A 12234-nucleotide genomic window follows, 5' to 3' on the forward strand; every position below is an offset into this window, starting at 1 on the left:
ATTTTAGCCAAACCGGTTTGGCTCAGTGGATAGAGCGTCGGCCTGCGGACTCAAGGGTCCCAGGTTCAATTCCGGTCAAGGGCATGTACCTTGGTTGCGGGCACATCCCCAGTAGGGGGTGTGCAGGAGGCAGGTGATTGATATTTCTCTCTCATTGATGTTTCTGACTCTCCCTCTCCCTTCCTCTCTGTAAAAAAAAAAAAAAAAAAAAAAAAAAAATCAATAAAAAAAAAGAACCCATGAAAATTAAAAAAAAAAAAAAATCACCATTTTACAGGGTACAGTTCAGTAGCATTTAGCACGTTCCGTGCTGTGCAACCACTACCTCTATGTAGTTCCAAAATATTTTCATCACCTCGCAAATAAAACCCCATGTCCATAAACAGTGACTCTCATTCATTCCTCCCCACAACCCCGGGCAACTACAAATCTGTTTTCTGTCACTATGGATTTGCCTATTCTGGACATTTCATATACATGGAATCCTACAATATGTGGTCCTTAGTGTCTGGCTTCTCTCACTTGGCATCATGTTTTCAAGGTTTATCCACATCACAGTACTACTGACTCTTAATAATCAGATTTCAGCTCCCATATTTAATCCTCTGACCATTCTATCTAAAGTGGCACGCCACTCCAGTCACTCCGGTCCCTCGCTCATTTTCATTTTCTTTATAGCACTCATTGCTACCTAGTAGGGGCTCAACAAGGATTAGGTAGAGGAATTAAACGCTTACATCATACCTGGCTGGTGAAGGCCATGAGGACAGCGAAACTGGACAAGTGAGTGCATCTGCATGTGGTATGACTTTTGTTCACCTGTACCAGGAAGCAGCCGGCCCTGGACCAGTGGCCGTCCTCCCCGGTGCTCTTCCAGAAGACACAGAAGACCTTCTTGCTCAGGGGCTTCATCTGAAAACAGAACGGGCTCACTGTGTTCTTGCTCAGGAGGAGCAACTCTTAGAGTGTCGGTCTGCGCTGGGGTGGAGAATGAGAACGTGGCTGAGAGTGACTCAGGTGATTTCTATTTTAATCGAAGAGAATGGCCACCAGGACAACAGCCCCCATAGTCCCACCTCTATTGGGATTTCACAAAACATAAAACAAGGTCATCTCGCTCTGTGGCAGCCTGAATTTTACAAGATGTCATTGGTTTTATGACTTTGTCCCCTACCAGGGGAATCAGATAAAAAGAGAGTGTAAGGCTCACCCAAAGTTTTCTCCCAAATACTCTCCAAGCCAAATTTTCCTGGTCTCCCCCAACCCCTCCAACTCCCCCAAAACAATAACAAAAAACATTTCTCTGGTCCCTTGACACCAGTTCCTTTCCTGACAACACAAAGCCTGCTTATGCAATGAGAGGGGTAGCATAGGAAAAGAACATCACCAGGAGATAGAGGATAAAGTTAGCCTGCAGCCTCTTCTCTTTGTCTCAAGGGCTTCTAGAGCAACAGTTCATGGGGGCAAGGAGATGAGCCAGATGCTCTTCTCTTTGGGGCCTTTATCTCATTTGGTAATCCACTGGCCCATTCCCAGATTTCTTGCACCACTCCCTCTGCCCCATGCCGTTCATCAAAAATTTTATGCCTGGATTTAATGCATCAGATAGAGAAAACATACATTTCCCCATCTTTCTCCTTCAACTCTTACTTTCTTAAATTTTTATTTTAAAATTAGATTAATTTTCCAGCTTTATGGAGAGACAATTGACATATAACATTGTATAAGTTTAAGGTGTAAAATGTAATGATTACCACAACAAGTTTAGTTAACACCCATAACCTCTCACAGTTACAACTTTTATTTTTTGGTGAGAACTTTAATACCTGACTCTCTTAGTAACTTTCAAATATACAATACTAGAGGCCCAATGCATGAAGATTTACCGCCTTCGCTTGTGCTGGATCCGCCTTTCTGCCTTCCCACACTGCCCAAAGGCCCAGAGTGGCTGGGATGGTGCAGAACAAATGCGTCCCACCCGCCCCCCTGGCACCTGTGTATGCAAATTAACCCGCCATCTTTGTTGGCTTAATTTGCATACTCACCCCTGATTGGCTGGTGGGCGTTGTGAAGGTACAGTCAATTAGCATGTTACTCTTTTATTAGTGTAGATAGTATTATTAACTAGAGTCATATAATCTTGCTGTACATTAGATCTCCCAGAATTTATTTTTCTCATAACTGGAAGTTTGTAACCTTTGATCACATTCACCTATTTCTCTCACCCCCAACCCTTAGCAACCAACAATCTGTTCTCTGTCTCTATGAGTTTGGCTCTTTTAGATTCCACATATGAATAAAATAATTTGGTATTTGTCTTTCTCTGTGTGACTTATGTCACTTGGCATAATGGCCTCAAGGTCTATCCATGTTAACATAAATCATAAAGTTTTCTTTAATTCTTATTTTCTTAACAGTACTGAAAGGGAAAGGAGCAAACAAATCTTACTACGTCTGGGCCTGGCTACTACTCTTCCTATCTTTAAGAGTTTGGACAGAGAATGGGAAAAGGCAATAAATCAATTAAAAGTGTTTTTTTTGGCCCAGCTGGCATGACTCAGTGGTAGAGCATCAACCTATGAACTAGGAGGTTACCATTCAATTCCTGGTCAGGGCACATGCTTGGGTTTTCTCTCATCATTGATGTTTCTATCTCTCTCTCCCTTTCTGAAATAAATAAAAATGTTTTTGTTTTAAAAAGTTTTTTTCTGACTGAATTCTGTAGTCTTAACCATTAATACCAGCCTTTTTGCAAAAATGAATATTATATCTCAGTTCAAATTTCACAGATATAGGAGGAACCTGCAATAAAAATAATTTCATGCACTAGTATCATGCTGCCCAAGAAAAGCAGCATGTATGTAATCTGAAATTTTCTACTAGCCTATTAAAAAAGGTGAAAAAAAAGCCAAGTCAAATTAATTTTAATGATATATTTCATTTAACTCACTATATTCAAAATAGTCATTTTTTATTTTATAGATTTAATCTATTACATAATAGACTTACATTTTAATTAAAATATAGGGTAAAACATTGTAAATATTTATTGAGGTGCCTATTTAATGTGTTGCATCCCTACAGAGCCTCTAGTTAAGACATGATTCTGTAGGATGCTGTTCCAGGTCCCTTTCTCTTAGTATCCTATATAATAAAAGCCTAATATGCTAAGTGTCCGGTTGTCTGGTCATCTGTTCAACCAACCAAAGCATAATATGCTAATGATATGCTAAGGCTGCTCAACCACTCACTATGATGTGTACTGACCATCAGGGGGCAGACACTCTAACTGGTAAGTTAGCTTGCTGCTGGGGTCCAGCTGATCAGGACTAAGCGAGACAGGCTGGACATACTCTGTAGCCTTCCCATGGTCCCTCCCCAGCTGGCCAACCTCTTGAGTCCCTCCCCAGCCCTGATCATGCACTGGTGGGGTCCCTTGGCCTAGCCTGCACCCTTTCGCAATCCAGGCTGATGGACCCTCCCCCTCCCCCAACTGAGTCTATGAATTTTGTGCATCTGGCCTCTAGTGTCAATATAAGTCAACATGTGTAATCAACATCAAAATTATTAAGAAGATAGTTTGCATGTTTTTTTCTAAGTGTTTGAAATCTAGAGATACTAAGTCTTCAGAATACTAAGTCTTTGAAATCTCAATCCAGACCCACCACATTTTATTTTAATTAATTAACTAATTAAATATTTTTGTGGACTGCGGGGCAAATGGTTAACATAGCAGAGAAAATTGCAAACTATTATTTTCCTTTGGTTTTTATTTATTTTATGTTTTAAAAATATATTTTTATTGATTTCAGAGAGGAAGGGTGAGGGAAAGAGTTGTAGAAACATCAATGATGAGAGGGAATCACTGATCAGCTGCCTCCTGCATGCTCCCCACTGAGGATTGAGCCCACAAACCATATGCCCTGACCGGGAATCGAACTGTGACCTCCTGGTTCATAGGTTGATGCTCAACCACTGAGCCACGCCAGCTGGGTTTCCTTTGGTGGAAAAAATATCTCTTCTAAGGTCTCTATTATTTCCCAAAAACTCCTCTTAATTTTCCACTTTATCCTAATCTCTTCTCTACTACGCTCTCTCAACTCTACTTCTCCATCGCCCATCCACCATTTCTCTTTTTTTATAGAGCAATTTTTCTTGCTCTTGACACTTCTGTGTATACTGATCAGGAGTTAGCAAGCTATGGTACCTTATGACCACGCGGCACTCACCATTCCTCACTTATCCTTCTTCCTTATCCCATCCTTTCTCCTTACTTTTTTGTTTTTGTATTCAACCATCATGATCCATTTCTTACAGAGAGGAAGGGAGAGGTATAGAGAGTTAGAAACATTGATGAGAGAGAAACATTGATCAGCTGCCTCCTGCACACCCCCTTACTGGGGATGTGCCCGCAACCAAGGTACATGCCCTTGACCGGAATCAAACCTGGGACCTTTCAGTCCGCAGGCCGACACTCTGTCCACTGAGCCAAACCGGTTTCGGCATGATCCATTTCTTTATCTTCCTTTCATAGGATAATCTGTACCACTTGGGACTAGAGGTATCATCGAGCTGATTATTGACAAGTCTTAGTGGCAAATGAAAGGAAAGTGAAAGAAGGTGACTGAATTCTCACCATTCCTTCCCCTTTCACCTGCTACTCCTTTATCACTCTTTCCTTCATCTAGACTCTGATAAATAGAGGCAGTTTCTTCTATAAACTAATTATTCATTAGTGAGGTGTGGTGAGAGATTGGGGAACCAAAGTTTAGGTTGGTCTAGATCAGTGGTTCTCAACCTTCCTAATGCTGTGACCCTTTTATACAGTTCCTCATGTGGTGACCCCCAACCATAAAATTATTTTCTTTTAAAAAATATATTTTATTGATTTTTTACAGAGAGGAGGGGAGAGGGATAGAGAATTGGAAACATGAGAGAGAAACATCGATCAGCTGCCTCCTGCACACCCCCTACTGGGAATGTGCCTGCAACCAAGGTACATGCCCCTGACCAGAATCGAACCTGGGACCCTTCAGTCCGCAGGCCGACACTCTATCCACTGAGCCAAACCGGCTAGGGCCATAAAATTATTTTCGTTGCTACTTCATAATTGTAATTTTACTACTGTTAATGAATCGTAATGTAAATATCTGTGTTTTCCGATGGTCTTAGGCTCTACAGCAGCGGCTCTCAACCTGTGGGTCATGGCCCACAGGTTGAGAACTGCTAGCAGGGTCGCCTAAGACCATCGGAAAACACAGATATTTACATTATGATTCATTAACAGTAGCAAAATAACAGTTATGAAGTAGCAACGAAAATAATTTTATGGTTGGGGGGTCACCCAACATGAGGAACTGTATTACAGGGTCGCGGCATTAGAAAGGTTGAGAACCACTGGTCTAGATGATAAATGCCAACAACAAAGTTCCCGTCTTCAAGGATCACCCAATATAGTGAAACCCACCACATTTTAAATGCTTAATAGCTACAGGTAGCTCCTGGCTACGATACGGGGCAGCGCAGGTCCAGACTCACTGACTGGGAGGCTATGCATTTGTTCCATCTATGTTTGTGAAACCCAAGCAAGCGCAAATAGCAGGTTTGACCCACCTTCACGTGCTGAAAACTCAGAATCACAGGCCTGGAGAGAGATGTGTTCCTTTTGGGTCCAATAGCAGCGCTGACTACCTGGGAGTTCAGGTAAATGCGATCTTCCTCATTTACCTCGTCAAAAAAAGTTGCATTTATGATATTTCCAAGAGAAGAGTATGAAATAAAGATAACTGCACTGGGACCTGAGGAAACAGAAAAATAAAGTGCCACCATCAATCCTTCTGCCCCCTTTCCTGCCCCACACGTATCATGCTCCCACGATGGTCACACCTGTGCTTGGGTGTGCCTGGTAAGCTCACTCTTCCCCCCACGCTCCTCCTCCCCAAATGCAAGCCATCCTCAAGAGCCAGCTCAATCCCAGCCTCCAGTTTAGGAAGTGTCATGATGCTTCTTTGAACTTGTATTTCAGATGCAGACCCTGTCATGCCAATGAGAATTCAATTGTCCACTAATTATTTCATATGGAATGAGCTCTTTTTCCAACAGGCACTGCATTTCTTGAGAGACTTCATTTGGAAACCACAGGACTCCCAGCACAGTGCCAAACACCTTTCCCCCAAAAAGTTAAACTTATATTTCAAACATTCAGAAAGTATGTGACATCTACTCCCAGATTTAACATGTATTATTATTTTGCCATATTGGCTTCAGAAGTGTTTTTAAGGAGATAAAATGTTTTAAATATGGATAAAGCTCCCACTATTTCTTTTCCTTCTCTAGAAATAACTATGGACTTGAAGTGGTCGTGTAGTCTTTCCATAAATACTTTTGTCATTTTACTACATATGTATGTTTCCATAACAATATATAATCTTGTTTTCTGGGTTTAAAAACTCACATAAATGGTGACATCCTTTTGCAACTTTCTTTTGTCACACCAGTTAACATTTTCAAGATTTAGTCATACCAATACATGCACAGTTGGTTTATTTATTTCAGTTACTGTATAGTGTCATGTTATTCGATACACTACAATTTATTTGTTGTCAGAATAAATGATAAAACTTTGATGAAAAAAGAGAGAAAAAAGAAATAATATCCATATAATATTCCATCACTTTGAGATAATCACTGTTGGAGTTCTGGAATTTTTCTAGGTATATATATAAATATATGTGCATGTCCAAGATAGCCAGTAGAGAGCTGAGTATTGGGAATTATCTGGTTCTATGGGAGTGTTGCACCTTTATATTGATTTTCTATTGCCAAGCAATTTCACAGCTCTAAGGGCATAGAAGATAATAGGTAGAAAAATCGATAGTAGCACAAGTAGTTTTTTCCATAGACACAAGTGCATTTTGTCTGGTAGGTATGCAGTTGCTTTCTGCCCTATGGAAAATATAACCTCACCCTGGCCAGTGTGACTCCATTGGTTGGGCATGTGTACCGAATGATTGCCAGTTTAATTCTGGGTCAGGGCACATGCCTTGGTTTTAGGTTCAATCCCCAGTAGGGGGCATGTAAGAGGACTTTTTGGAAGTTGACTAAGTCTGTGTGATGTCATTCCACTTCCTCTGCAGCCTCTTGAAGAGACTTCAGCAAAGATGGACTTATTTTTCAAGGCTTTTAGATTTGGATGAAATATAATGTTGACAGTGGACTCAAGGAAATCCATTTATAGTTGGGTTACATGTATCTCTATCTCTATGCACGTATGTATCAGTCATTTCCTTTCTACATATTATATATATGTAAACCAGAGCTAGAAATAAATAACATATATGGAAATTATAATTATCTATCTATCTATCTATCTATCTATCTATCTATCTATCTATCATCTATCTAGCCACCTATTTATTTGACCTTTTTTTTAAAAAAAATTCTCACTCAAGAATATTTTTCCATTGATTTTTAGAGAGAGTGGAAGAGAGAGGGAAAGACAGAGAGGAATATTAATGTGAGAGAAACACATCGATTGGTTGCCTCCTGCACTCACACTGACCAGGGGTCAGGGGAGGAGCCTGCAACCGAGGCACATGCAAGTGTGAAATTATGTGATTGGAGGTTGGCTCCCCTCCTCTGCCTGGTCCATCCACAAATGGAGGCAGATTCAAGTATTTATCTTCTTGAGGGAGGAGAGAACATGATAGGAACTGACTGTCTCATGAGATTGTCTCAAATCAGAATGTGGTTTGTTGTCTATGTTTTACTTTGGGAGTTTTGATGGACAGTACAGACAACTGTGTCCATATTTACATGATTGGATTTTAAAACCCCATTAATCACGCTATAGCAGTTTTAGCTACGTGGCAGTTATAGTAAATGTATTCTTGCAAAATTGAAAAATTAAAGGTTTTCATGCAAACAACTCAATTTTTTTGTTTCTCTTGAAAAAAAAATCAGAGTCTTGGCAGTTACAAAATAGTCACAGGGATGTAAAGTCCAAGCATAGGGAATGTAGTCAATAATATTATAATAACTAGTATGGTCAGGGGAATATTAGACTTATCAGGGGGATCACTTTGTAAGTTTAAGGTATTATATGTGTACATATCTTACCATTGCCCCCCCCACTCCCATATATGCCCTCACCCCCCAGAGTTTTGCGTCCAATGGTTATGTTTATATGCATGCATACAAGTCCTTTGGTTGATCTCTTGACTTTGTAAGTTATGTAAATGTCTAAACACTATGCTGTATACCTGAAACTAATATAATCCTGAATGTTAACTGTAATTGAAAAAAAAGTAAAAAAAGTGACTAGATAATGTGAATTCATTTCTAACTGCCCCCACCCCCCAAAAAAAAAGTCAGAGTGTGGTAACACTGGGACAATTAATAGTAACAATTTACTCCTTTGTATGCAGGCTGTAGCAGATGCTGTAGGCACCTTGATTTTATTCCCTTGGCACTCTTGATTTCTTTATATGCTGATGGATTTTACCCAAGCAGCTGAGACTCTGCCTGGGAGCTTTCCGTGAGAGAATGTGTTTGGTCTGCACTCAGGCAGAGTGAAGGGTCTGGAAATGAACTCCCCAGGTGAGTTCTCAACCAGTGATGAATCAGCACAGGTGGATAAATGGCTCAGCTCCTCCTTTAGCGGGATAACTCAGTGGGATTGAGCCCCAGTTACCACCAGCAGTAACCTGTTCACTAGCAGAACAATCCCTGTATTGGCTGCCTTTTCTCCCCTCACTTCCTCTCTCCACAACTTGGGTAGTTAATTTTATGTTAACATGGTAAGTCCATGGTACACAGATATTTGGTCAAACACCAGTCTGGATGTTGCTGGGAAGGTATTTTTTAGATGAGATTAATATCTATCTATCTATCTATCTATCATCTATCTCCTTTAAAAAAATTTTATTTTTGTTTGAATTCTTATAGTAATAGTTATTTATTTTATTTTTAAAATTATATTTATTGGGGTGTCAATGGTTAATAAGATTATATAGGTTTCAAGTGTACATTTCTATGATACATGACATACAGTATATTGCATTGTGTGTCTACCACCTGAAGTCAAATCACCGTCTGTCACCATATATTTGGACCCCTTTACCTTTTACTGTCTCCTTATTCCCTTTCCCTCTGGTAACCACGGTACTGTTGTCTGTGTCTATGAGTTTCAGTTTTATATCCCACATATGAGTGAAATCATATGGCTCTTACCTTTTTCTGACTGACTTGTTTTGCTTAGCATAATATTCTTAAGGTCAATCCATGGATAAAGAAGATGTGATACATGTGTACAATGGAATACTACTCAGCCATAAGAAGAGTTGAAATACTGCTATTTGTGACAGCATAAATGAATCTTGAGATTAATGCTTAAATAGTTAGGCTTGAGTAAAGCAGATTATCCTCCATCACGTGGGTGGGCCTCATCCAATCAGTTGAAGGTCTTAAGGAAAAGACTGGCCTCCCCTGAGGAAGAGGGAATTCTGTCTCCAGACTGTCTTTGGACTTGGACTACAACATCAGCTCTTCCCTGGCTATATTTTAGACTTGCCAGCCTTCACAATAACATGTATGTCCCTGGTGTCTTTCAATAACTTGAAAGACACCAGGGACATACAGAGCCTTGGAATCTGTCTCTGTCTCTCTTCACACACATTCTATTGGTTTCTCTGGAGAACTCTGACTAATACACTTACTGCTGCTTCCTTGGATCACCTCCTAAATAAACTACACTGAAACCCCTTACAGTTCTTCTAGATACTGCTTCTGGGTGAACCCAAACTGAGACGTGGATGGAGCAGCCCCCAAATTACAAAGAAGTCTCTTCCATGCTGAAGAAAAAAAACCTTCCACTTTGGGAAGATTTTTTTTTTTTTTTTAAGGATAAGACTCAACTGACACAATCTTAGGGTAACAAACCCATCAAGTAGGAACTTATTGGGGGATGTTTCCTTATGACTCACACAGTGATACTGCTGTGTGTGTCTTAGGGTTTCTGAACCTTGTACCACCACATGTACCTTGTAGGTTTTCCTGGATGATGTCATTGCAATGGATGTCCAGTGAGTTCATTTGGACGTTCAAGTTGAAGATCTTTCTTTCCTTGGAGCAATTGTTTGTAACAACTCGAGTTTCAACAGCTGGTAAGAAAAGGGCCAAGCAAGCTTACTGTTATTATAAGTTTTAAAAAACGTGTACAGCAACAAAAACAGGCCACATTTACTGAATGTGTAGGGGATGCCAGGCACTGAGCTAAGAGCCGTATACATTTTCATCTTATGACAGCATCATATAACCCCATGAAGGACCATTATTCAGATGAGGAAACTGAGGTTCAGAAATTAGGGGTCCTCTCCAAGGCTTAAGGTTATGATGGGGGTGTAGGTAAATGAGGTACTCGAATCCTCCCACAATCACATCAAAAGTACTACTAAACTACTAACAATCATCATTCAGAACCACCTGAAATGTAGCCAAACAGAACTCCTACAACTAAGGATTTAAGGAATAAGCCACATTGAGACTGGTAGGAAGGGTAGAGATGTGGAATGGGCTGGTCCCACACCCATGTGTGGTGGATAAAAATCAGGAGGGGTATCTCGGTTGCAGAGGTTACCCCTGAGGACCCCAAAATAGGCTCCTCATTTCAGGGATTCAGTGCTGTGAAGAGAAGTTTCCATAACTTCTGGTTGTAAAAACCAGCAGGGATTGTGGCTGAGACAGAGGGCTTTTGGAGTCCCAGGCAGTTCCTCTTAAAGGAACTGTGCATGGACTTACTCAGACTCACTCATTCTCAGCTCCAGAACTGGGGCAGCAGCTTGAAAGACACCAGGGACATACAGAGAGGAACTGAAGTGTCTAGTATCCAGGTGAGAGCTGGAGGGGCAGCTTTCTCCCAGAGAGAAGTGTTGGCAGAGGCCATGGTTCCTTTTCTGAGCCCTTTCCTCACAGAGCCAGCAGGCAGGCACCATATCTGAGTCTTCATAAACCTGGCTATCACTGTTCACCCTGCCCTGGTGATTCCCTGAGACCCTGCCTCACCGCTTGTGGGCACACCCAAGCTGTTTCCAGTGGCTTTTCCATACAAATGGTCTGTCTTGGTTCATGATTTGGAGTTTCCTGAAATCTCTCAAATAAGCAGCATCTAGTCTCAGCATTATATGCGCTATTATAATCCCATTTTATAGATGAAGAGACTGAAGCTTACTGAGGTGAGGGCACTGGTTACCTGATTAAACAATTAGAACCTGGAAAGATGAGAATTATTTGTAATTTGGAAAATGGTTCAATTTATAATGAAAGTGTCCAGATTCCAGTTTTCCAAGATGGTTAGGTACTAGATTTTCTTTTACCATTTACATTTATTTTCATTATTATTATTTTTATAGAGCATCAAGTATTTTATCAGCTAAGTTGGTAAAACAAAAATGGTTCGTTAGGCATACACCAATCCTCTGATATCCCTGAGCTGAATAAAACACAACAAATATTTCTGGAGGCCAATATAATGATTTATATCAAAAGTCTAAAAATGTTTTTTCCCCTTGACCTAACAACTCCTCCTTCATGAATTCATCCTAAGAAAATATCAAACAAATACAAACAGATAAATTTTTAGCGGTCTTTATCACAGGATTGTTTAGAAAAAACCCTTATTTCCAGAATAGGAAAATAAATTATGGCACACTCATACAATGCAACTCTATAAGTCATTGAAGACAATAACAGGTAATGATGCTGTCTGCAGTTTTCATGGAAAGATGTTAGTGAGACAATGACTGAAAAAAACAGGCTTTGTGGAACTGTATGTAAAAGATAACATACACAACAAATGTGTCCTCCTCATCACACATGTACCTAACTAAGTATAGGATTGGAAGACTGGGATATGGGCAGATTTGGTTGGTCTAAATTAGTTTTGTTTATGTATTTTCCTAATTAAAAATTAATACTTGGTTTTGCTGTGGTATTTTATTTTTAAAAAGAAAAAAATGTATATATTTAGGTTTACAATATGATGATTTTACACATATATCCCTAGTGAAATGACAACCATAGTCAAGCTAATTAACACGACATGTCACGTGCTTGTGTAATATGTATGACAAATGCAATAAAAAGATTTTCATTTAAAAATTATATCAAGATGTTCCTTCTACATGTATTATTAGATTATGTAGGCACAAGATTTAAAAATTACTTTTTAAGCCCAAA

At 39.9% G+C, this 12234-nt stretch overlaps 1 protein-coding gene across 1 annotated transcript in view; it reads right to left on the reverse strand.

The window, feature by feature from the left end:
- Nucleotides 1-12234, reverse strand: part of ADGRE3 (adhesion G protein-coupled receptor E3) — a 70815-nt gene that overhangs the window by 16033 nt on the left and 42548 nt on the right. Inside the window, exons 4-6 of the mRNA XM_079773370.1 lie at nt 10041-10160; nt 5614-5798; nt 745-912 (exon numbers count right to left, since the gene is read on the reverse strand). Coding sequence (XP_079629496.1) covers nt 745-912; nt 5614-5798; nt 10041-10160 — 473 coding nt within the window. The remainder of the gene's footprint in view (nt 1-744; nt 913-5613; nt 5799-10040; nt 10161-12234) is intronic.

This window comes from Cnephaeus nilssonii, assembly GCF_951640355.1.
Source record: "Cnephaeus nilssonii genome assembly, chromosome: 5".
Classification (NCBI taxonomy): Eukaryota; Metazoa; Chordata; class Mammalia; order Chiroptera; family Vespertilionidae; genus Cnephaeus; species Cnephaeus nilssonii.